Below are 26,467 nucleotides of genomic sequence, written 5' to 3' on the forward strand. Positions count from 1 at the left end.
TGCCAAGCGCTACCTGGCACCTACCATCTCTCCCGGTTGTCTCTGGTGCCACGTTCCGCGGAAACTCATCGCACGTGCTTCCAAGCTGTATCGTTCCCATCCCGAGGCAGCGGAGACAACACGCTGAAGTCGTCTGGGATTCCTCATGTCTCTTGGAAACACTCAATGACGAACTCCCCCCCCCCCCCAAAAAACACACACTTAAAAAAGAAAAAAAAAAAAAAAAAAAGAAACAAAAATGCCCCCACCCCCCCCATTACAATGAGACTCTGTCCACTTCCCTGACAAAGATCCAACTGGTTTATCCCTACAGCAAATTGAAAAAGCAATGCTAGTTCCCCGCCTTCCTGCACAGTAGAGGTTACTACTTCCCCTGCCCCGGGTCTGCCGAGCGGCCGTGGTGGTTTATTCCCGTCCTGGTTCCCTTTGCCAGGGAGAGGCGTTCCAAAACATGAGGAAACAAAAGAAGTTGGACCGAACAGAGCTCTACCAGAAAAAAGGGGAACGCAGGACACAGCTTTGGGGAGGAGGCATCGCCACGCTCACTCCTGCTCCCGCACCTCTTCCACCTTCCTGATTTGCAAGGGCTGACAAAACTTATCCTTTGGGATTTACTCCAGACTCCATCACCTCCCCAGCTGAACTGCAACGGGTCTGACCCACCTTCCTCCCTTTTACACTCAAACTCGGTTTAAAAATCCGCCCCACTTCATCCTCTCTCTTGTAATGCACCTCTTACAAAAACCACTGGGGAGGGCCTCCCAGTTACTCGACCAGAGGGTCCAGCCCCTTGACCAGGAGCCCCCCAGTCCACCTCCACTCGGAGCAGCAGCTCCCTCTTCCCACCATCGGCCCCGTTCACACGGCGGGACCCCACTGACCGAGAATTTGCACCTACACAACCACAGTCCTGCTGCCGGCACTCTCAAACCACAGGCAAGGAGTCTCCCAGGAAATCCGAGGGGCGGAGGGCCGAGTAACCAGTACTGATGGGAGAAAACTTCCCCATTTGCGTATGCAAGCGAGAGCCTCACCACGTATTTTGGAGAAGGGCTTGAAGGGGCGGGGGGTGAAAGTAAAAGCTGTGGGGAGCAGCATTTGCTGGATCACACGGACACCCCGGACTGCTGCTGCGACGTGACGAGCACACAGGCTTCACCCGGAGACTGCGACGGGAGCGCGGGATCAGGATTCCCTGGAAATCTCCCTCAGCCCTCACAGATGGCACCGCGGCCCGAAACCCGCTGCTGGAATAACTATCTCCTGTCTCCAGACCCGGGTCCACCCTCCCAGCTCGGCTCGGCTCTCCCCACCTCGGGGATTTCCCTCTCTTTGTACTTGGGAACTCGACTTCTTTTCCCGCTTTTCCTGCTGGCGCAACAAAGTTCACAGAGCTCAGATCACCCCTTGGGCGTCGCTTTAGCCCCCCGACCTTTACGACATTTACAAAACAACATAACTACAGGCTCCCAGGGTCCACTAGGCTCTCTCACTCCAGTAGCCAATACGACAGATTCACCGGCCACCTTGAAGGGAAAGAGGGATTGTTAAACGCAAAATGACGGAGGCAGAGAAAGATGCACTCGAGGATTCGGCCTTCCGAGGTCTTTTCATGGCACCGAGGACCCGTCTTCCCGCCCTCCGCAGGGCGCCACGCGACACGCGTCGGAGGCCACCAGAGGAGGGGGAGGGCTGTGCTCAATTATCGGTAATAATAATAATAATAATAACAATAATAATAATAAACAAAAGAAGAAAAAAAGGTAAAACAGGACGCAAGGAAGGATTATCTTCGGCAGCATCTTGCGGTGGCTTCTCTGGCGGAGATAGAGAATATATATCTATATACAGGCAAGGCAGGGAGGCTGGGGAGGGTGGTGCTGGCACCGTGCGCCCCACGTCCCCTCCCCTCCCGCGTCCCTCACAAAGGACGGGCTGTCGAGTCTGTTACTCGCTAAGTGATCAAGTCCCAGTCGAAATCATCGGGGATTTCCTCGTTGGCGCCTGGAGGAGGCCCTGGAGGCCGAGGGACCAGGTGGTGAGCTGAGCCGAGAACAAGAAAAAAAGAGAAAGGGAAGAGAACGGTTAGAACAAAACACCTCATGCTTTTCCACAGCGGGCCCTCGGGCAAAAAGAGGCATAAGGGGTTCGGGCCTTCTCCTTTCCAACAGTGGGACAAGCGAGAACACTACTGGCTTGACGTTCTCCCTGTTGGACAGCACCTACCAACGTCTGCTGTGAAATCCCACACAGCAGCTTCTGCAGAGGTTAAGTTCCAGCCTCCTTAACTTTCCTTACGGCTGACTGCCGACAGCGCGGAAAACGACTACATCAACAGAAGCTCCTCACGGAAAGTTGCCTTCAAACAACCAACGGTGAGGCTGAGCTAGAAGACTATTCATGTGAAGTGAACGAAATCAGGCCACTGAAATCCTAAACCTTGCCAGAGCTACGGCAGAGCCCTAAACGGAGGGTCCCTTGCACTCCAGGCTCCCTCTCTACTCTCAGTGCTCCATTTGATTAGTAGGTGCTTTGGGAGGAATGCACACAGGGCTCGGGAACCAGTTCTTTAATGTTCCTTGACATAATACGCCTTAATGTCACCCCTTACCTGGGCGATTATACCCTGGAGAGTCCTGGGTGGAAATCTGGTACATAGGAGATGGCCCGGAGAAAAGATGGGGAGGCTGGGGCTGACCATAGGAGTTCACTGTGAAAGGAAAGGAATAAAAAACAAAACAAAACAAAAAAAAACCACCTGTTAATGTTCTGGTCAGCTGTCTTGGCCCTGACTGGGTGGCAGCTGAGCCACACAGCAACTCACTCAGACCCACGGGATACTGAGGAGATGTTCAGCGGTTGGGTCCTAACTGCAAGCTATAGCTTGGTCAGGGATCTTGTTCTGGGAACCAGCAGGAGTTTCTCTACTATTGTAAAAGGAGAAAGTTTTCATCCAGAAACACCACAAGCTGGCTCAGTACCATCCACCTAGTTCAGTACTAGATGATACACACCATCACAGTCGTATCAAGACCATGATATCCTCTGTGCTCTCCTCAGAGCACATCCTCCTACTCCTTGTCCAGTCAGCACTGAGCATCTCTCCAACATGGGTGCAAGAGCTTTCTTCTCTACAGCTCCTGCCATCTGGAACAGCAACCCCTCTACCTTGCCAGTCCTTTCTGCTGGTCACCTACAAAAACCACCACCCCTTTCTCCTTTTTTGGGTTCACCTTTTAAATGTATTTCTGCCTGGAGAGGTTCCCTGTGAATGCTACACATCGCATAGTAACGGTCCATCTGGGCCACAGACACAGGACATCCTAACTCTCTGCAGCCAGAGGAAGCCGAGTTGCTACCAACAGCTCTGACAGCCCAGCCCTGAGTTGCTCGGTGCTATGTTTCCTGGCAAGGACCAAGTGGTTCAGGATATCATGGAACTGGGCCTTCATTTACACGTCATTTTAGTCTCCTTCCTTATTACCTTGGTTCATGGACTGCTCCTGTTTGCCACTGTTCAGGGCACACGAATCAGAGATTCGGGGGGGCTGCTGTGGGCCAACCAGATGAGGGAGCTGACCAGTCTGGGTGAGGAAGTGATTAAGGGAGTCACAGAGGTTGGCAATATGGTGTTGATCCAGCGTCCAGTTCTTCCGCTCAGCCTGGCGCAGACTCTCCATCAGCTCTGCGGGGGACAAAGGATAACGTCAAAGACAGCACTTCCACAGTGGTCTTCCCTGCAAATCGTTTGTCTTCTACTGCCAAATCCTGCCTTCTCCCCACAAACCCAACCTCATTGCTTCAAACCTGTCACCAAAATCCTGGAGAGCTCCATATCTAGGATACTGTCTCACTGACTCAGGCAGGGGAGGGAAGAGTAGGTGGGAAAATTCTCAGTTAGCTTTCTGACATCCTTTTAGGAATTAATTCCCCCTGCCCCGAATTCTTGCCGAGTTCAAGTGGTTTAGGCTCTTTGACAGAGCCCATGAAGCAGGATGCTTCATTTTACCAACAGGAGAGTTGAGTCACTGAGAAACCCACGGACTTGACGTGGTTACAGTGAAAAAGAGATCCCGGCACAGCGCTCACGTATTCCAGAGTACAGCCCCCGTCACGGAGTCACTACACCTGGTCACTGGGCCAGCACTGACCTGAGAATTGGGAGTGCTCAATGCTAGACCAGTTCAGCCGGTTTACCATCTTGAAGCTTTCCTTCAGGGAATCAATGTTGGAGCACCAATCAGGGGGAAATGCTGGAATGAAATGGGGACAAGATTATTCCAGTACAGACCACCCTTTCCCTCCATTCCTCAATATAAAGTCATTGCCCCTCTTCACCAAATATCCTGATGCTACAGTGGCCAGAAATCCTTTCTGCCTTGGAAGACCAGCGATGGCGCCTGCTTGTTCACTTAGCCCCGACTTTATCCTGCATCCTAAACAGAATCCCAAACCCACCATGGATGTATCCTCCTTTCCTTCATTAAGAAAGCAATTTCCCTCTCAGATTTCAATCATAACTGGCTTTTGCCCTATTTCCACACACAACGTAGGCACTACTTAGGGAAAGCTGGCGCGTGGAATTTCTGTCCGGAGGCTCCTCTCTGCTCCCTTTTCCCCAGCTGTTCTTTCCATCAGCTCTGGCTCACCAAAGCCAGCACTGTTGATTGAAGCCTGCGACTGCTGCTGCTGCTGCTGGTGCTGATGTGGCTGCTGCTGCGGGTGGGAGTGCGGGTGGTGTTGCTGGTGCTGGTGGTAGCCTCCATGCTGCATCGGCGGGGGGTGCATGGACATCACCGGTGGAGGGCCATAGCCTTCACCACCCTGCTGCTTTCCCCCTTGGGATGGGCAACCGTCTGGGGTTGGAGTGTGGAGTGGGGGAGCAGCACCCACTGATGAGGGGCCTTGCTGCTGCTGCTGCTGGTACATGTAGTAGTTGTGGTTGGAGGGCTGCATGTCACCAAGGAGAGAAGAGAAACCTGCCGAGTAAGAGAAAGAGAAGGGGGCTCTAAGAGCTGCCTGGATCAGACCTCTGCTTAACTCTTCCAGCTCCAAGTTCACACTGCCAGTTCTGCTATTTAGGAAGCTTTTGGAGTGCCCTCTGCAGGCTGCCAACAACTCACCTGCACAGTCATGCCCCTGCTGTGCTCCAAATCCTGTTCGAGGCTCTACAACAAAGCCCCAGCAGGATTTCAACTCCTAGTACAGAGTCAGGCACTTGAATTCCTCCCTGGATTTTTCCCATATTTACCAAAGTAACCCACACTCTCCTGAAATTTCACGCACGTGTAGTTCTCCTAGAAACAACCATTAAGCAAACTTCAAACAAAATACTTAGGAAACAGATAACTTGATAAATGTGACTTGCTTCTTCCAAAAGCTCTCTTCAGTTCCTGTCTCACAAGCAGCCCGGTCGGGAACCTTCACAATTTTTCTCACACAGATCATTAGAGGTCACACGTTCTACTGCTTTTTTTACACCGAGCACATCACACTCCTTTGTTACTGTCATTCCTCCTGACTCATCAAGAGTGTTTCTATCCTCTTGTATTTCAGGCATCCCCTACGTGCAAAAGCATCAGGTGTTTTCCATTCTTCCCCACAGCAGGAGCTCAGCACATCTCTTACGGCTGCATCCCCAGTTCATTCTCCCCTTACATAGTAGAACCTCTGGAAAAAATCACCGTGAAGGGCATCCCATGGACTAACTTGAGCTTCCCATTTCTTACTTTCAGTGCCCTTCCTGACCACCCGCAAGCAAGCCTCAGTTCTTCACTAGATCCAAAGTCAATCCTTAGAACATCCTACTACTGCGACGGAGCAAAAGGATGAATGCTGCCACCCTGACTCAAAAGTGTCCCACAAAATTTTCTCAGAAACTGCAAGTTTTCCTACACTACTTCACAGCTGAAGACTTGGGGAGAAAAAAAAACAGACCGCTGCTAACCTTGTACAGAGGCACAGACCGAGTCGAGGTTCTTGTCTACCTTTTTGTAGCTTGTTCATTCTACATCACCTCACGCAACAGGCTCCCACCAGCAATCTCAAGTGCCAGCACGATGAAAGCAGTAAAAGTAAGAAATTTTTATTCCACTGAAGCTACAAGTCAAGAGCCTCCTCCTGGAGTAGCAAACTTTGCCCGCACTGTGCGGTGGCTGACAGCAGAGGTGAGAGGCTCATCCAATAATATATTTCTTATATTTTGAAGAGCGTTTAAAGGCAGGAACGACAGCTGAAGGGTCTCCGTGGACACCCCACCTCCTCCCTACAGCGGTTCTGCCCTCTGGTGGCTGCTTCCCCAGTCCCAGATGTGCCACCTATGAACGGGGTCGCAGGTTCTCTCCTCTGTCCTCTCAATCCACAACTCTCCAAGGCCTTGTACAATCCTAGTTTTAACAGACCTGAGCAACGGAGACTTTCCACTCTCCTTTCAGAGAAACTCCACATGCCACAACGGTTTCTAGCCTGACAGATTGTAAATACTTCTCCGGCACGCTTTTCTTCAGGACTTCGTTTCTCTAAGCTTCTACCATTTTAGTATTCGCTTCTGTACCAACACAAGGTATTTTTAAATCGTTATCCTCTTTATTCTAAGAAAACTAGGGGGAGCAAGAGATAAAGGACATGCAGATTTCTTATCTGCTCCTGGCAGGACTAATTACAGCATGCCAAAGAAGGAAAGTCTGTTTGTACAGGCTCCTAAACGAGGAAAGATGGGAGAGATACCAAGGATAGATCAGTGGACAAGACTGTGTGGGCAGACACCTGCCCACCCCACATGACGCACACAGTTACTCACCGTGCTGAGAGGAAGATGATTTCTCCAGCATGGATTTGTAGAGGTTTCGGAAGGACCAGCTAAGGTCCTGGAAGTTGATCTCGGAGTAGGAGAACTTGAAGTCATGGTTGGCACTGTACAGCGGGGGTGGCACATCTGCCCCATCACGGCCCTGCCCCCCTGCCACGGTAGAGGTCACATCCACGGGCCCTGCACCCTGCTGAGAGAGGCAGAAGTAAGGTCTTCAGCTTGTGCTAGGCTTTGTACCTTGAGACAGGGATCCAGAGACTGGATACAGGTAGGACATGCGCTGATATCCCATATCTCATCTCCCACCAAATCTTCCCAAATGCCATTTTCCTTCAGGAAAATCAAGCACCACCCTCCCTCTGCAGCACACTGCCCCCGGCCTTTTCTTCAGCTATCTAACAGCATTATGCCTTTATCCTACCCAACCCTTCGTTAAAATTCACTTCCTCCTTTTTTTCCATCTCCCAAATTCCAGCTTCTTCCATTCTTTTTATTTTTGCCTCTCTATCACTGTTTTCACAATTCCCTCTCTTCTCATCACTTTGCTTTTCCATTCACACGCTCCCCCCTCTCCTTTTCCCCCCCACCGTAAGGCTTCCACCCTTCATCCTGCTGCTCACCTGGCTGTAGTTGGCAATGGGAGTGGTGCTCTGGAGCGACAGCTGGGGGGTGGCCTCAGGTGGCAGAGAGGCTTCTGTGCTGACTGGCACAGCCCCTCGGGGGCTTTTACTTGCCTCTTGCTCTGGGGAGTCTTGTGGTATCTGCGGATGGGGAAGAAAGGGAAAAGGAAAGGAGCAGAAATCAAAAACAGATGGAGAAGTGAAACTGCAGATGGGAAGCCAGCCCCCCCGCTGCAGAAGCTCACGGCTTAGAAGAGAGGAGGACTGGGCCTCAGCCACTGGGGAGGCAGGAGAAAGGACTTCCAACACGATCGACTTGGCTACCGAACAGCAGCACCGACGACAAGCGGCAGGACATCCATGCCAGTGCGCTCAGTCCCAGCCTTTGGCTCCCCAGTTGTACAGCCCACCCCCAAAACGATACCACAGTCTGGTGCTGGAAGGACTCCTTGGAACAAGAAGGGAATTCCCCCTCCTGCTCCACACTGTCTGGAACGAACGACACTCACATCATCATCTGGAGGATGCCGTCTCTTGCGAGATATATCTGGACACGTATCTATTGTCCAATAAGAGCCCTGGAAAGAAGAGCCACTGGTCAATGCATGGTTAAATCAGAGCTTCCTGAAACAGGAGGTCACTGGCACCAACTCAACACTGGGACCACAAGGACTACCCTCCAGAACATCGGACAACCGCGTCCCAGGTGTTGGAAAGAGATTCCTCTCTTCCATCGGGTTGTACTGAACAATGAGGTGCTGTGCTACTGGTGGAAGGCAGAACGCTCCACGTTTCCATCACTCCGAGACAGGACACCAAGAAAAGCAGAGGATGTTGTGATCCAAGCTAGGCCAACTCTTCTGGGCCTGCACACCCCCTTCGGTACCCTCCTCACAACGTGAATTTGTTACTGACTGATGAGAACCAACTCAATGTTCAGACTGGGCACAGAGTGCTAGAAGGATCGCTCTTTTTCCACGCTTGGGAGACTCCAGTTTGAGTACTGTGCCCGTTTGGGGGGTTCCCAGTGCAAGACAGACACTGAAATGCTGGAGTGCACCCAAAGAGGGGCCACCATGATGGTTAGGAACTAAACCACACGATGTACAAGCAGTTCACCCAGAGGGATCTGTCTAGCCTGGGCAAAAGAAGGCTCAGGGGATCTAACCACTGTCTTCAACTGTGTAAGGAGATGATAAAGAAGACAGAATCAAACTCTTCTCAAAAACGCAAGAATAAGAAGCAACAAACACAAGTTACAGCAAGGGAAATTACAATCAGATACAAAGAAAAATTTCTGCACAATGACGGTGGTGCAGCACTGGAAAAAGTGCCCAGTTGTGGTATCTCCATCCTTGGAGATACTCAAAACTTAACGAAGACCTCAAAAACCCAGTCTAACGGTCCCTGTCTGGGAGAGGGGCAAGGGTGTGTGTTGACCTCCAGAGGTCCCTTCCGACGTGAAACAGTCTGTAATTCTGTCTGTTGTTTTCTGAACGAGTACAAAGAGAACTCGAGAGTGTGATTTAGCTCATTTTAACCTCCAAATCTGAATAATCAGTGACAAGCACGGGACAGGTTTTCATTACCAACCCAGCCCGACATGCCAATGAACACTGGCAAACATATACACCGAAGTCAGCCAGGATTTCCTGGAATAAGCCATAGAATCAATGGTATTTTGGAGCAGCCATCTTCAAAGATATACTACTTCCATTTATAGATGCCAACTGAGCACCACTTAGTCCTTTAAATATAACCTGAAATAAAAGGCCTGAGCAAGTGGCCCTTTCTGGCAACTTTGGGATGGCGGGGAGGAAGAGACAATGTTTCTGTCTAAATACAGAGCTCCTTGTGCCCACCATCTCCTTCTGCTTGTTTCTTTGGGGTTTTTTAACAGCAATACCACCTGCATGCCAAGATGCCAAGTCTCAGTTTTGCTAGCAAGTCCCCTTTACAATCTGTATATACTAACGGAGCTTTATCAGCCCTTACTGAGCCAACAAATTCCTAAATCCTGGAGTTTTACTTGTAAATGATTTCTACAGATTTGAATTGTCTGATGGTGACTTTTTTCCCCTGTCTGAACAGGTAGTGGTTCGGCTCTCACTTCCACGGACCTTGCCTCCACGATACCCACGCTGTCCCATCCCAGTCCTGCCGTTCACCAGCAGCCACTCCCACCTCTCAGAACAGACCAGGCTGGACTAGACCCACGTTTCACACAGAAAGAAGAAAAAGAAACAAAACTAATAAAGTACATTCAACCCCATTTTTCCTTCTTCCAGTATCTTTGAAGCCAACTAAAAATCACAGGTAAGAAAAATAATTGCTAAAACCATGAAAGCCCCTTTACAGGTTCCCTTTAAGCAAGTGCTTCAGCCAAAGCACTGCAGTAAATCTTACTACTGCTTCCATTTTTGCCCACACTTTAGGTTTCAAATTCCAGCCCTGAGTTAGAAAGGGAAACCCCGGCTTATTCCCTGCAGTTTTAAATTGCTTGCCCAGGAGCGTGCAGATCTCTTACCTTCCCCGGATCATCTCTCGGCCGAGGCACCTTCCGAAAACACTTATTCAGGGAGAGGTTGTGACGAATGGAGTTCTGACGAGAGAGGAAGAGGTACAGGTAAGTGCTACCACAAAAACACACAGCCTTCCCAGCGTGCCCAGGAGCGGGTACAGAAAATAGGAGGATGGGGAGTACTCCAAAGCCAAAGCTTACTACATGTACCCAAAACGGAGCAGAACAGCAGCTGTGGAAAGTAGAGGGATAGACTGGGATTAATAATATGGGGCTGAACCACCTATGTGTCTACAGAAGGTGCAAGGAAAACAGCATCAGCGTGACACAAAGGTTGGCAGGGATGTGGGTTTTGTGGGAGTGTTTTGGTTTGTTTTTCCTGCTTGGTGGTGGGTTTTTTGCATGCTCCTTCTTAAGGGGCCACCAAACGCATACAAAATTCTCAGAGACAACGGGACCTCTGGCTCTGCATTTTCTGCAGTTGGTCAACTTAGTTTCACATCTGTCTTTTTATTTTGCTCAGTGAGGCTATTTTGCACAGAATTAAGAAAATAAGTCCTGTAATTAGACAAAAAGGGTACTTTAGTGATGCCAGACCTCACCTTCCAACCAATGCCAGCATTTTTGTAGTAGGGAAAGTTGTCGCAGATCCAGCGGTAGATCTCACTAAGCGTCATCTTCTTGGCAGGTGACGAGTTGATGGCGTATGTGATCAGAGTGGCGTAGCTGTAACGTGGCTTCCCGTCCTGGTGCACTGCAGCCTCATCCTTACTCAGCGTGGCGTTGGGATCTGTCGGGGAGCCTGGGGGACACTTTCGGGCAGCCCCTGGAGGTCCTGCTTGGGAGGAACCCCCTAATTTTTCAATAGTTGCCCTTAAGGTAAGTTGTGGGAGCCAGTCTATCGAAGTGAGGCTGCTTTCCAGGTCTGAGGCCATGATGCTGGAAGCAGAAGTATCTGTGAGGATAAAGGAGCAGAAAGGGAACTCCTGAGATTGAGTCATAGAATCACAGAATGGTTTGGGTTGGAAGGGACCTCAAAGATCATCCAGTTCCAAACCCCCTGCCATGGGCAGGGAAACCCTCCACTACACCAGGTTGCCCAAAGCCTCATCCAACCCGGCCCTGAACACTTCCAGGGATAGGGCAGCCACAACTTCTCTAGACAACCTGTCCCAGTGCCTCACCACCCTCAGAGGGAAGAATTTCTTCCTTAGATCTTATCTAAATCTCCCCTCTTTCAGTTTAAAGCTATTACTCCTTGTCCTATGACTACATGCCCTTGTAAAGTCCCTCTCCAAGTCCCTCCAGTCCCTCTGCAAATCCTCTCCAGTCCCTGTGGAGAACAGAACCCTGAGAACAGAAACAACCATTTGGATTCCTCCTCCGCCTCTCCCCGTCACAAATCCCTGCAGGAACATCATCCTGCTTCACACACCTTATGCACGGCTGGACAGAACCATCCAAGAAGGCCTACGACTGTCTCTGGGGGACCATCCCTGCTGATGGCAGCTGGGACAGTGCTGATGGCAACATTGCCGGGAGAGTCTTACCCAGAGCATCCCATCTGTTCCCAGGTAAAGAACTGAGATCTGCTCCAAGGAAGCAAAGCCTTTTCAGCAGCTGTATCACATTGACTCCTTCACTCCGTAAGCGATGTGACCTTGGGACCCTTCACCAGGACTACCTGTGACCCAGTAGGGTTACTGCATCAGGTAAGAGGAAAATCATAGCTAAAGGGGAATGCTCCTTCATGCCATACACAAACCACAGTTTAACTAGATCATCTGGAAAAGTCAGGACTGTGACTCTCTTAATTTGGGGGGAAATTAATTTCTCTCTAAGGCCTCGCCTCTCTTTTTGCATCAGGTGACATTATAATGAATCCTATCGCTTAGAGCTAGGATTACATATCTCATTTTAAAACACCAAGATCATGCATAATACTATATATAGATAATTACAGCTACCATGTCGAGGTGGAACAGACTATATTAAGCTCATAATAGTTAAAGCTTTGCCTACCGTAACCCATTTCTCATAAATATACATATCGCTTTATTGAATTAAATCTTGCTTAATTCACAATACACCAGGCAAGTACTTTCCCCAAATCGGAGACACAAGAAAAAAAGTTACTTGTCCAAACTTACACAACAAGTTTGCCACAGGGTGGAAACAGACTCGAGATCTTTCCTCTCGTAAATATTATATGTTTCCCCTCATAAAAATAAAACACACCTGCCCAACATGGCGAGCACTTGGAGCCAGGGCTTTCTACTTGACAATTATTTTATATGAAGAAAGTATTTAGCAGCACGAACTCGTACGGATTTGCACACTTGGCACACAAACTTGGACGCTGCTTTTTGTAGTAGTCGAGGCAGCACAAAGTTCATCCTTCTCCTTCCTAACTGGCTGCATGGCTACACCCGGAGCAGCCTGGACGGAGGCGGCTGAGTTTCCATGGCCACAGCCTGCCCTGCTCCGCACTTACTCTTTGCATGAAGAGAAGGATCGATGCCTCCAAGGGCTGCAGCTTCTGCATCTTCCGTTTGAAATCCATCTTTCCAGAGGATTTGACGCTGCTGCCTTTGAGCACGCTACGAAACGCACGAACGTCCAGGCACGTATTTTCTGAGCACGCTCGTGTGACAAATTAACCACGCGCACACGCGGTCAGGGAGAGCAGCCCGGCACCAACATGCTGCTCAGGAAGGACTCACCGGCAGCCACCTCCCAGCACACCCATCACTCGGCTGCGTGGCTCGGCTGAGGCAGGGAGACCCCCATTTTAGGTTACACACTCCTAAAAACGGGTGTTGGACAATAGCACCGTGTGGCTGCGCAGACCCGGAGGCGGATGCCCCGGCGCTCCGCCGCAGCCTCTCCCTTCACAACAGCGGCCGGGAATCCGCGCTCCGACGCCGCGTTGCCATGCAGGAAAAGGAAGGGTTCCGTGCGTGTGCTCATCACACCTCGCAGGACCCAAACGCCTACACCGCCCCCGACACAACCCATCCCCAAGCACCGGGAGGGCGGCTCGGAAGGCTCGGAAAACCCCTCCTCATCGCCGTCAACACCACGGCTCGCGTGCACGCGCGGGCCGAGAAGTGACGCTGCGGCACTGCGGCGTCCGTAGCGAATGGAAACGTTTTTTCTGCCTGTGGAGGAAAGGGAAAGCCCAACGGCTACCGACTTGCCTGCGGCGACGCGGCTAACCAGGCGATCGGAGCGGCTTCCATCTCCCACTCTCCTCCAGCTGCTGTTTAGTGAACTCCTACAGCTCTTTTTGGCTGAACCGACCTCATCTCAAACATTTCTGATTTTTTAAAAAGCAGCGCTATCCCTTCCTGAATCATACAAAGGAAAAGCAACAATATATTTTTATCCAGACCACGGAGGTATCCATTTGCACGGTAACTTTACAGGTACAGCCCTCCCTAAAAGTAGCATTCAAAACTAACATGAGCTCAATAATCACTTGAATGCATAATTTTGCCAGCGTGCCTCATATAAATTTTCATTTCCACTGTGCAATCAGAGAACAAATTACTGCTGCTTATCATATGCATGTTAAACCATTATGAAATATCGGTTGTGCGAACAATACAAATCCAAAGTAAAATAAATACAAATTTCCCGGCCGCCCCCACCTTTTTTTAAAAAAAAAAAAAAAAAAAAAAGACAAGCACAGAAATCAAGAAAATGTTACAAAAGCCTACGGCAGAGTAAGATACCAATCTGAAACACCAGAAGCAGAGGAAAACACTACAGTTTTCGCAGAGCTCCAGGTTTACTGGGATATGTCAGTGGAGTATTTGGGATGAACAGAGAGATGTTTTAGCCACTGCTGAGCAGTGCTCACCCAGAGCCAGGGCTTTGCTGCTCCTCAGCCCACCCCACCCCACAGCGAGGAGCTGAGGGTGCACGAGGAGCTGGGAGGGGACACAGCTGGGACAGCTGAGCCCGACCGACCCAAGGGATATTCCAGACCGTGTGATGTCAGGCTCAGTGTATAAAGCTGAGGAAGAAGAGGGATGGGGGGGCCTTCAGAGTGATGGCATCTGCCTTCCCAAGTCACCTTAGGTGTGGTGGAGCCCTGGGGATGGCTGAACACCTGCCTGTCCATGGGAAGGGGTGAATGAATTCCTTGTTTTGTTTGCTTGTGCGCAGCTCTTGCTTTACCTATTTAAACTGTTTTTATCTCAACCCACGACTTTTCTCACTTTCACTCTGCTGATTCTCTCCCCCATCCCCACAGTGGGGATTAGTTGTCAGCCAGGGTCAAACCACACAACAAGCTTTTGTGTGTTTGTGTAAAACACACTTGTCAGGGAGACAAGCAAGGTTAGAATTGGGGCATGTCACGCTCACACTAAGAATCTGAGCATTTTAATTCCCTGGTTTATAAAAATCTTTGACAAGAAAACAAAATCCCAAAACTTAAAATAAAAAGGTTCTGTGTATACATATGTACTCATCACCCAGGGCTGAAAGAACGACTTTTCAGTAAAATACAGCAGCTCTGTAAGAACCTATGTGCTAGTCAGTAATTTAGGACAGAAAGCAAAGACTCAGACCCACTAGCGATCACATGGGAAATCTCAAAGCAGTGGAATAAGATTTTTTTTCTTCCAAGTTTGAACTTGATCATGTTACTGGATTTATAAACCTGTATCCTCGTAATATGGGATCTGCAATAAGCAGGCGTAGTCAAACCTCAGGTAAGGTGGCAATTCCAGATCACCGTCAGTGCAAAATAATTTGATGTAATTGACTACTAAATCATTTGAAATAATACTTACTCTGACAGTAATACTTGCTATAATTTGTGCTGCATATCTCATTCACCTGATCCAAACAGCACACCAGCTTGACACTGCTTAATGGTATGATAAAATGAGACTGCAGCCAAACCAGAGCAGCTGATGACTCTTCCAACTTTCCCTTCCCAGTTTATTGCCTGGCAAATCTTCTTTCAAACTCTTCTCTTTTGATCCCACTCAAACAATGCAAAAAAAATACCAATGACTAACAAACACATTGAACTGAAATAAAGGGTGTTAAAAAAAAAAATCCTACCACGTTAACAAGCCAGAATTAACCTTGAAGAAGCAAACAGAAAGTCAAAGACCAGACTTCATAATCTCCCATTTTACATGGTGAATGGTATCTGTATTTGGCTGACTTTAAAAACCAGGAGTAAGGTAGCCAAGTCACAGCCACCACCACCAGCTGGAAATTGACTGCAGAGGCTTCATTTCTCAAGCACCAACTAGTTCCAGTACAACCCGAAGTCAACACAGGTCAGAGAGACACAACAATGACAGCCCTGATCCAAAACTACAATTAAACAGATGAGAATCTGTCCAGTTCGTAAGAAAAAAATGCATTAATCATTAGAGAAAAGCCTAGCATTGAATCCCTTGTAATAACCACTAATTCCCTTGAGACCAGTAACACTTCACTACAGCTTTCCAGGAAAGCTACTGCCTTACTTTGAATATTTGCAAACAGCAAATCGACCCTCAGGCTAAAAATTCAAGCCAACCTTCTGTCTGTCCAACAGTACCATCCCCACCGCACGACTGAGGACCCACTATTTTACAAAAGCTTGCTCTCAGCCAAGATGACTGCTACGTACATACCAGGACTGGAAAACAGATGTTGCTGTAGGACACCTACCAAAATAAGGCCATCCCTACTGAGGTGCCCAAAACACAGATCCAGAGAGCTAACTAACAATCCTCAGCTACTACACCGAGATACACACCTAGCTTCTAAGGTGTGTAGCAAACAACAAACTGGGGAAAAAAGCACCCTTTCACTGCAACTCTTCTGGAACAGAAAGGTGAGTGCGATGTCAGTTAAAGGAAACTGCCTCAAATAGTAAGGAAGAACAGTAACACATAAGAATACCAGATGGATGGAGGAACAGAGTGCTTCTACTTTGATGGAAAAAGGCTATTTTGACACACTTGTGTAAATTACACATGCAAGAAACCCGTATTCTTACACCAATACAGAAAGGGGAAAAGAATCAATTTTGCTAACTCTGGCAGGAAGAGAAATTTGCCATTTTAGGACATGTGCTTTCCCTCAAAAATAAGGGGGTGTGAACTAAGAGGGCAGGAACAAAACACTTCAAAATCTTACCTTCTCTGAGCAAGCACTCTCATGGAGAGATGTTTGTTTCATGTAAGAAATTAGAAAAAAAGGATACTGATTACCTGCATGGTCTGAAATGGTTATCCATCATTTCAGTAACTACTTGTGAGAAGCCTTCAGGAAACGTTTATGTTTCTGGAATCAAATCCAGAAGGAAGAGAGAGGCTTCTCGGGATCATTCATAAAATGAGACTTTACCTGAAAGGTCACATTAGCGGATCAGCGAACCAAAAGAAAAGCACTGCAGTTTGGAAGTCCACTTCCATCTGCAGTGCCACAGGGAAGGAGGAAAACCAGTCCCTGGGGCAAAGGAAAAAGGAATTTGACCAAAGGAAAAAGGAATTCGACCAAAGGAAGCTCCTGTCACCTATGAGCCCACAGCGTGGTATCACCTACAGGAACATGGATCGTCACCGCCTGCGCCCGTCCATGTCACGCTGCTCCGGCTCCATTCTCCCACTTGGAACTGCTCCGTGTGCGAGACGGAGAGGCTTTGGATGTTCCTCTGGATGTTCCTTTGGATGCTACTTTGTGTGAAAGAACACAGGTGGAATAGGAATTATGGCATCCCGAACTGGAAATTTGCTAAAAGTTACAACACAACACGCTAAGACGGCACTGAAAAACCAAAGTGAGAGGCAGCTGAAAACTTTCAGACCATGTATAGCTTAATACAAATCACTGGACTAATTGTTTCGTTATAATTAATTTTATATGCAGATACGGTTTTCCTTTAGCAAACGGAAATCTCAACAACATAAGGTTCATATTAAGTCTTGAGGAAAAATAAACACAAATTTGTTTTCATAATAGTTACTAATTACACAAATATCATAATAGCACATTCCAACACAGGACCTTTCAACTCCTCCATTTTGTGAAAGGCGCACAAGCGGGATATAATTTTGCATTTTTAATTTAGTGAATGAACAGCCCCAACCACACGTGCACTCTTCGTACTAACGGAGCACCAAGTCTCGGGGGAACTATAAAGTCACCAAAACCCTCCTGTTGGAAGCCCATCAGGATCCAATTCCAAAAGCAATTACGGACTAATTTCGTACAAAACTGACAAAATGGCATAGTTTACAAAACCTGCCTGCTTATTTAAACTTATCAACAGATGGCATTACAGCCAAAGTCTGAAACATTCTCACGCCAAGGGAGACAGTATCTTTACAGGCATAAAAGGACAGGATCAGGCACAGCTAATGCCTTGCTGGATTTTAATAAGACCAACTAATCAAACATTCTTCTTGCCTGCTGTACAAACGTGCAGCAAAAATACGACACGAACATTGCAGAGCCCCCTCAGACAGTCTGAAAATACGCGTTCAAAGTTAAGATTAGTTTGCTTATACACGGTGCTGCTAAGTGCAAGTGGGGAACACGTAACACCCGTCAAAACCAGCAAATGACACTGAGAATACTGGTGAGCCTAAAATACTTTTGAGCCGAAAATTATTTTCTTTGTACTAAGACTACTACAAGAGATTTATTCTAATAATAAGCCAAATGTCCCATGACACCCCTCTCGAGAACAGATCTGAAGTCAAAAGTAAACCAAGCACTTTGAAGAAGCACAAGGAAAATACATCATCAGCAGGGCAGAAATGTCTCTACAGCATCCCTCCACCCGCGGCACCGCCACGCGATATTTTACCATGGCAAGGAGGAACTGTAATTCTAAACACATGCCAAGGCAGGCAAGAGAAATCTTTGGCATTTGCTTCAGGAATATTAACAGAACAACTACTCTTACACTGAGAAAGGTATCGGGTATTGTTTTTGGAATAATTCAAATTTACGAGCACGTATCTGGAAGGAAATTTTCCCTTGGAAACCATGAAGTCTGTGGTAGAGAAACTGCATCTAAGAGCAGGTACCTCCCACAGCCTTGCAGGAGCACCCGGGTTGAAAAGAAGGGCTTCAATTGTAGCTCCCTATCCAAATCACATCCAGTGGCACACCTTCCGTACGGGATACGCAACACTGCTATGACACTCGGATTGTCTCCAAAACGAGAGACACCACCACAAGCAGATCAGCATGCAGAGTAGGTGGCTCAGAAGATCTCCGCGTCGTTGCAAAGACAGGTACAGAAACCCAGGTTAAAAGAATGCAACGTGCACTTACGAATGAAAACTGTATTCTTATTCCAATTAAAAAAAAAATGGGTCTGTCAGTGAAAAATGACTGTCAACCTTGCAGTTTAATAACAGCAACACGACAAAGCTTCTATGTGAGAGAGCTCCCAGGGCTAAAGGAATACCAGCCCGTTTACAGGGAAAACGAAAATCTGACTGCAAGTGGTCAGAACCTGTTCACCCGAGGCTGAACCACTGAAAACAGATTAGTCAATACGAAGGCTGCAGTAGCTGCTGAAACAAGCCACAACCCATTCCGTCCCGCCTGTGGAAATGGGTATCAAGCACTAGCAAGAACGACGTACTGAACCCACAGAAAATAAGGAAATGGGTCAGATACCTCATGGCACATGCTCCTGGAGTTAACATTACCAAAGGGCTGCAGAAAAGCCTGTTAAAGAAGAGTTTGGAAGCAAAATGCAGCTGAAATTGAAGTTGGAGAACGATCAGAAGAATCCAGTAATAGTGTGTGAAGCTCATAAATTAGGTCTCAACCACTGTTTTAACATAATTCCTTTTCACCATTCTGTTAGCTGTTATTCTGAACTAAACTGGCTGAACTGTCTTCCAGGAGGCAAAACACCTGACAATCCCTAGCCAGGCTCACCACTTGGAGAGATTTGTACCAAGCTTGAAGTTTAAGAGTGTTCAGAACCACACCAGCGAGGAACACGCACCCATTAACCAGTTTCTTCTGTCTTAAAACACCAGTATTGCTACTTGGCTTTCTTCATCCTACTCATCAAATGCTCCATTTTGTGTGTCATCCACAAACTACATCTCCTGTTCATTTCCTTACAGATACTGGCAGAAGCTCCTTTCTTCCACGCACACACACTGGCCAAAGGTGCCACCTTGCAACTGCGAGCAAATATCATTCTGCTCCAACCTTGACCTTCCTAGCCTTTGAGATGTTGTGTCTTGGCTTTATTTACTTTTGTAACCATCCTTCATTACCAAAGAAGCCAGAGAGAGGAGGGTATGTGTCATAAGAGAACTACCTGTGAGCATCAGTCTTTTGAATAATTTTCAAATATGCAAATAAGTAGTTTCTAGTATGTCTGGCCTCTACTGGCTAGCAATTTTCCGGTGTGCATCAAGGTATGAGTCAGCTGAGGAAGAACGTGAAGAGATGCTCACGCAAGAAACGGAAAAGCACAATGTCACACTCGTGTTGCTGGCAGAGCAGAGGACAGTGACAGATAAGGGAGAAGCATAAATGTGAAGGCCCCTCCGAGTGAGCACAAGGAGCTGGAACCTTACGTGGTGGCTGACAGCCAACGAACAGTCTTGTCAAGGAGGAGATGGCAACACGTTGAGAACACACGCCAGGAGGATGGCTTCAGTAATTGTGTTTTTAACAAGACGAGAAAGTAACACAATTGTCAGAGGCCGGCAAGAGCAACCAGCAGTAATCAAGGTGGGAAACGAAGGAGAAAGCATAAGGGTCACCCAAGGAGATATTAAGAAAGAAGCAGGAGATTCAGGCCATGAAACTGAAGATGAACCCCTGCCCTGGATGACTAGAGCAATAAGAGTGTGAGAAAATCCATGTTACAAGCCCAACTGTGGAGGCTCGCAACAGGGGAAAGCAGGAAACAAAGGGAAATCTCAAAGGAGCTTTCTGGAGTTCTATCTTGGCCTCAGCAGTCTTAAACTTGAAGCGAATCGTTCAAAAAAGATGCTATGGTAGTATGCCAAGTTGCATAATTTAATATCCCTGGCACGAAGGAGGTAAAGAAAAGCAAAGAGAGGACACCAGAGGTGGGTCTTTGTGTCTAACCCATGAAAAAAATCAGAGGAGGAAGGTAAACAGCTTTGTGCAGAAGCTAGTGAATGAATGGCTAGAACGGTAGGAGGGAAACCAGGAAAATACTGACACAAAAGTCAAGGGAGGACAAGATTTCAAGAGCGGGCATGATCAAGTGTCAAAAACAGCAGGGAAGCCAAGAAGGATGAAGATGGAATAGAGACCCTGAGACCTGGCCAAGAAAAGGTCATTAGAGATCTCAGGAGAAGCTTCAAGGGAGTCAGAATATCTGTACTTGAGTTAACTTAAAAAACAGTTCTAGGCTGCAGACATGGTGCAGGATCTCTCCGTTCTGGAGCCACGGGTCCTTCCATGAAATAAAAATTAACTGGGGCATCACGCTCTCACTGCTTCTCAACGCCACAAAAAGTGGCACGTAGAGGTTTCGAGTTCAATATCGCGTCGTAATTCAGGTGATCAACAGGAAGAAGAACAGCCAGCCTTTGTAAAGTGTTGGTCATCCTTTGGAACCCTTACCAAGGATCAATAACCTATTCCAGGACAAACGGAGGAGCAGAACCACACAGAGAACACGGGTCTCCCAGTTCTCTGCTTTCCAAGTCTGCCTGCTTTGTTCAGGTAGAGATAAAGGGAATTCCAGAGGTAACTATTTTAGCAGCTTGTTTATTTTTCTCTGCAAGTTCCTGATGGGGAGGGAAATTTGTTTGGGTTTTACTTAACAAAGAGTTTTTTGGGGGGAAACTGAGAATTCAGAAACTTTGCTCCTTTAATTTGCGACCACAAAAAGTTCAGATTCCTTCCCAATTATTCAGATTTGAACTTTAAGCAGTAATTACATATTTCTGCTATAATCAGCCACAGTCTTTATATGGCAGAGAGCATAAACAAAATTTGAATTGCTAATTGTAAAAAACAAAAAAGCAAATATTTTTTTTCCTCGAGGTATAAAAGCTCTCACTCATCATCTCCCCCTCTCCCTCATTACTCAGTCTCTCTTATACATAAAAAAGGGCCAAAAAAGAACACACGTTCCCTTATTTCTTGACTTCACGTCAAGCAAACTGACCAGCTTAGAGAGACGAGGCACGAGGTCCTGAGCCTTGCAGAAACTGCTCATCCCACCTCTCAATTCCAAGATCCTGAAGGGCTGGAAGGAACCAGAGAATGTAATAAAGGGCTTTTGACTCTAACGAACTAAAATCCAGCTGCTCCTAAGGAAGAGAAGGGGGCAGGGGAGAGGGAAGGGTGGGAGAATGAATGAGTTGGATGACGGAGACGAGGCGCCATTCCCCAACCCAGCAGAACTGGCTATTTTCAGAGGAACAACACTGGATTTATTACATAGTGGTAAAAAAGAACAAGTTTTTGACATAACCTCGGACAAAACAGGCGGTGTGTCCACAAGCACGTAATCTAATGAAAGCCAGACCAAGAGCAGGTCAAGATGCAGGTGTGGAAGCAAGAGCGGAGCCTGGGAGACACAGTAAGAAGGATTACTGCCAGCAAACGGTCCTGGAGAGGAAGAGGAGGGGAGGGATGCCTGCTTGATGCGGAGAGCAGCGGCGGTTGTAGGACCACAGGACAGAAGGCCAAAGGGGCAGCATGGAAAACGAGCTGCAAAGAGCAGTGTAGAGCGAACTGGGAGGAGGAGTGGGGTGTAGGAGGAAATGAGAGTCAAGAAGGAGGTGGGGTGGAAACATGCTGGGCCTTAAAGGTGCAGGAGAGGAACCTGACTGTGGCACCGTGCTGGGAAGCCCGGGGCGGGATTTGGGAAAAGCTTCCCAAAGGTCGGGAACCAGCAAAATCCGTGCCTCGTCTACCTTGGAGACATGATAGGGTGGGGCAGAGGATGGGGCAGGTCAAAGACAGAAGGATAAAAGACAGTCTGGTCCAAATCTTGGCAGAGCACCTCAGGAGACAACATTAAATCACTCCTAAACCCTGCTGTGAGTTCTCCGGATTTGGAAACATTCCCAACATTTGCATTTTCATTTCAAACTTAGAATGAAAATTTGCCACTAATTAATTGTGAAAACATACTGCAGCGTGCTTGCTCTCAGCGATACGCAGAGGGCCTTGAAAGGTGGAAAACATGAGTACAAGGCAGAAACACAGCACAGATTTTTAAGTTCACTACACATCCCGGAGAAGGAAGAAGGAAACAGCAGCAGAATAGATAGCAAGTTGCAATACTGACTCCTACCAAGATGATGAGCATTTGGAGGTTGAACGCGTCAACTGGATATTCTTGCTAAAATAACACGATGTGAAACAGCCAGCAATGCACAGATTTAAACGTTTTCTTTAGGCTTCAGAGTTAACACAACTGGAGAGGTCGAACATTTCAGAGGTAGCGTTTCAGGCTGTTCATCGATCTGGGCACTACTCGTATTTTCAAAGTTGTCTTCCAGACCGAAAAATGCTAGAAACAACATTTTTTTTTAAAGTTTCAATTCTGAAGCATTGCTCATCAACAGATTCTGCAAAACGGAGCACGACGAAACACAGAGGGTGCGGTGTGAAAGTCACTGGTTACAATTCTACCCGAGGTTGGGAGAAGCAAATGGAAAAACGAGCCCAAAAGCAGTGCATCTTTCAGTTACTAACGACCAAGATGTGACTCCTGTCTGACAGCTGCGTAAGATGAGATGATCACTCGGTCCTGCTCTTGAGGGACAGCTGTCCGTATCCCAGTTGCTATTATCCATACCTCCTTTCTGACACTTGCCAAGGGCCAAAGATCCACGCCGCGATGCAGACTGCATCTCCCACTGTATGAAGGTCAGCCGGAGTTTAGAGGAGGTAGGAAGCAAAGACACCTGTACCTCTGGGCTAAGGAAAAACTTCTCCAGAGACACTGGCATTCAGCTGCATTTTCACAGGGGTGAGGGAAGTTCTACAGTAGTCACAACCCTGGCTTGGACTGGGAAGTTATATCCAAACCCATCGAACTGCTTATTCTATTTCTTTCCGACTTTTCTGACTCCTTATTGTATCCTAGAAACTTGCTGCAGAACCAGATTTCAAGATAAAACCCAAGAACTTACAGAACTTACACATTAATATAACCTCCTGAGCTTTCCCCAACGTAATCCTTTTCCCGTAACTCTCTAGACCTTCTCATTTCATTTTACTTAAGGATTGACCTGAGAAATGCCACACACACATTTCTGGGATGGGAGCAGGGCTCACACAGGACTGGATCAGACGGCTTCGACTTTAAAAGTCAACTCTTGGAAGCACCAATGTCCAAATTTAAATTTACAAACACCTACACGCATAACTAAGTGTCTCTTACTCAAACGGTGAAGACTTTGTTGCTTCTGTTGGAGTCGACTCTACGCTCCTGGGCACTTAACGAGATTTAAGCTATTTACTTTGGTACCGAAATGTGGTTTTTAAAGTCTAATTTAGGCGTTCAGGTCTAACACTCTTAATGTAAACTCTTAAAGACACAGCACTTGAATTTAAATGTGTCTATAAGGTACCTTGCACTTTTATAAAGATAAAAAAACCTCTCCCTTTTTCTTTTATGGATACTTTTGTATAAAATAAATGATGCAGAACAGCTGCAGCATTTTACCTCAGAGGAAGCTGCATTTTAGCCTGTGACAAACATTCCATGTAAATACCTTTGGTGTGATGATCACGCTGAAAAGCTATGCTCTCCAAAAACTACTCCCTCCCTTAATTTATCCGTATGCCCTAGCTTTTGGATAGCTGTGGTTTAGACTACCAGATCTTCGGAGCAGAGATTGCCTTAATTTTATGCGTCCAAGTCAGCACCCAATGACCTGCCAGCAATTAACAAATAAATAACAATCCCTCTACAGCACACGACTTTCAGCCTCGTGTGTCTGTCACGAATATTTAAAGCTCAGGCAGCAAATAAAAAATCTTAATCTTTATCATTAACGACGAAGGGAAAAAAAAAAAAAAAAAAACCCACGCGTTTCATATCCAGAAAGGTAATCGTTGCAGAGCAACAATTCTGTCAGGGTGGCTGTAAAGTGCCCTGGCATCCATCAGAGCCATGAGCACTTGAAAAATGTCAAGTCATGACTGCGAGGAAGGGGGCAGCGTGAGGGGAACCAGCTTGGAGAGCACGAAAAGTCAGTTGCCCCCTGGAACGTCCAAAGGCCGGAATGCCTCTGTTATCTCTTCCCTTGTGCTAGATAACACCGCTGGGCTCGAACCAGGCTGATTGCATAACTGCAGGGCAACAGGTAGGAGGGCATCTCGCAGTACCCCCAGAACATCTGCACGCTTGGTGGGTCAGCCCTCCTGCAGACAGAGGCACCTTCTGAGCCTATGGGTAACTGTCAAAATCCTCTGCCAAAACGGGGCTTTGGAGGGACCTGGCATCTTCTGTCTGATCTTGCTAGCAAATTACACCAAGGAGTTCCTTCTCCTGTTAACCACTGTGCTCCCAAATGGATTCCAGAGGGGTCCCCGTCCTGGCCACGGACCCTTTGATCTTCATTTCCTTACTCTTATCTCACTGGAGAACAGGAATATCTCAGGTGAGATATCCTTAGGCACGATTCTTCCACGATAGGAATCTGCTTCGGCTTTATTTGAGATGAAGTCTCCCTCGGACTTGATTTTCTCAGGAAATCACTAGGTTAGTGTCAGAACACTGATTTGTGACTGGAAATGAACGGCCTCGTTCACAAAAAGCAGCCAGCTTGGCTCACCACAGCACCTGCAGTAGGATTCCCAGTCCCTGAACACGGCAGAAAACACAGATGAAGACTAGTGGCAACGGAATGGCTTCTTTTGGCTCTCAGAGCAGGTTCCACCAGCACTGTCACGACTTTCATTCCCAGCTCCCTGAGGACCACAGAACTCACTGTCAAGGGCACTCTTTCCAGAACCCATCCCACGGCCCCTGGGTACCTTAGGGGACACATCTCCAAGTACTCGTACTGGGATCCGTGCGTTCAGCTCCCAAGCACAGCGAGGTCTGCATCACACAATGATTTTATTCCCACGGTTACCAGCACAGTAGGGCCCACATGGAGAACTGACACTCCAACCCCACGGACAAGAGCACTACAAATCACTGCTCCTGTCTCCTCACCACTTTTTGGCCAGTATTATCCTTCTCAATGACCCCTAAATGACAGAAATTAATTTCCCACCAGTGATGATAAGGGCTGAGCTGAGGATGAATACCCCAGCGAAAGGAAGTAAAAGGGAAAGGGCAGAGAGGTTTTTTTACAATTAAATATGGGTTAAGGTCTCCCATAAGCCAAACAGCGAGGGAAAGAATCGGGTAAATTCCATATGGCATATACGGGAGCTAAACGAGAGAGATGGAGGAAGACATACAGAAGAAGAAGGCTGGGCAGAGGTTCAGAAACAGAAAAGATGAAAAGGAAAGCAGACACAGTGAGAGACATGAAAAACAAGGACAGAAGGCGAAAGAGAAGGACAGCTAGGAATAGCGAGGCGATATAATGTGGTCACTCACTCCGTCCGGAAGATTTTCTGGAGGGAGGTGGGTTATCTTCAGTGCTGCTTTCCGGGGTGCTGCCCTTCACACTGCTTCTCTGAGACCCATCCTCAGAGCGTTGCTGTCAGCTACTCCAAGAGCTTCTTCAAGAAGGGCGAAGGGACCGTGGATGAAATCAGGATCTTGAGTATCAAAACAATCTATTTGGGATCATCAGTCCCCTAAAACTGCTGGGTTTATCCCACGATGGGGATCCTCTCTCCCCTTTGGCAGCTAACTGCTGAAGGGGTGTTCCCCAGGGAGACGGCTTTTTCACTGATTGTCAGATTATTTCAGGGATCAATCTCCCCAATCTCCCCACCCGTAAATCCCTCTTCTCTTTCCTCTAGGTGCACCTTATATCCTTAAGGGTGGGCAAATCTCCTTCTCTGACAAAATTCTTGCTATCTCTGTGGATACTACCAGCAAAACCTTCCTTTCTGTTCCCTGTAACTGGGAGGTGTGTCCTCTCGCCTTGCACAGGATATCCGAAGAAAACCCTCTCGGGATTAGGGGACGAGGGAATCTTCCTTGGGATGAAAGAGGATGAGGCCAATATTGGAAATTACCTTTATCTCCAGCGGTTCACAGCAACTGGAAAAGGGAAGAACAGTCTCTAAATCCGCCTCTGCCTTCTCTCCCTTGTTCTGCTCTCCCTGCTGCCGGCGGAGCAGTAAATAATTAAAATCCCTAGGTGGGTATTTGGGGCTGCCGCTTATTTCTGTCCTGGGCACTGCCCCTCTCGGGCACGGGGCGGGGGGGTTCTCGCTATCCGGTCGGGAAAGAGCCGTCTCCTGTGCCCGGGGGAGGAATTTCCTCGGCAGCAGAGGGGGGGCCGGTGGCAAAGGTTATTCCCAGAGCCCCCAGAAACTGGGATCTGAGGACGCCTCTCCCCCGCACGGGCGCTGACGGAGCTCCCGAAGGCCCTATTCCCC

General features: G+C 47.7%; 1 protein-coding gene across 5 annotated transcripts; it reads right to left on the minus strand.

Moving 5' to 3' along the window:
• Positions 1-257: 257 nt before the first annotated feature.
• Positions 258-26,467, minus strand: FOXJ2 (forkhead box J2). 5 transcript variants are annotated; one of them, XM_086609688.1, is made up of 12 exons: positions 26,102-26,467; positions 25,512-25,636; positions 10,552-10,904; positions 9,956-10,030; positions 7,938-8,006; positions 7,429-7,569; positions 6,800-6,998; positions 4,650-4,979; positions 4,152-4,253; positions 3,485-3,685; positions 2,612-2,710; positions 258-2,043 (listed from the first exon to the last, which is right to left on the minus strand). In XM_086609688.1, exons 3-12 carry the CDS (start codon positions 10,882-10,884, stop codon positions 1,955-1,957), a joined length of 1,638 nt encoding a protein of 545 aa, XP_086465814.1. In that variant the 5' UTR covers positions 10,885-10,904; positions 25,512-25,636; positions 26,102-26,467; the 3' UTR covers positions 258-1,954. The 5 variants fall into 5 exon arrangements, with proteins under 5 accessions (XP_086465814.1, XP_086465813.1, XP_009978054.2 ...); XM_086609687.1 differs by having other exon boundaries at positions 25,512-25,675; XM_009979752.2 differs by lacking the exon at positions 26,102-26,467 and having other exon boundaries at positions 6,800-6,995; positions 25,512-26,095.

The sequence above is a fragment of the Tauraco erythrolophus genome, chromosome 4 (genome assembly GCF_009769465.1).
Source record: "Tauraco erythrolophus isolate bTauEry1 chromosome 4, bTauEry1.pri, whole genome shotgun sequence".
NCBI classification, from domain to species: domain Eukaryota; kingdom Metazoa; phylum Chordata; class Aves; order Musophagiformes; family Musophagidae; genus Tauraco; species Tauraco erythrolophus.

Excerpts from the sequence above, each read along its gene's own strand:
- FOXJ2 (XM_086609688.1), bottom strand. The coding sequence starts at position 10,884 with ATGGCCTCAGACCTGGAAAGCAGCCTCACTTCGATAGACTGGCTCCCA. Across the intron at positions 7,570-7,937 it reads GGCATCCTCCAGATGATGAT|ATACCACAAGACTCCCCAGA; the intron begins GTGAGTGTCGTT and ends CCCCATCCGCAG. Across the intron at positions 6,999-7,428 it reads CCATTGCCAACTACAGCCAG|CAGGGTGCAGGGCCCGTGGA; the intron begins GTGAGCAGCAGG and ends TGCCTCTCTCAG.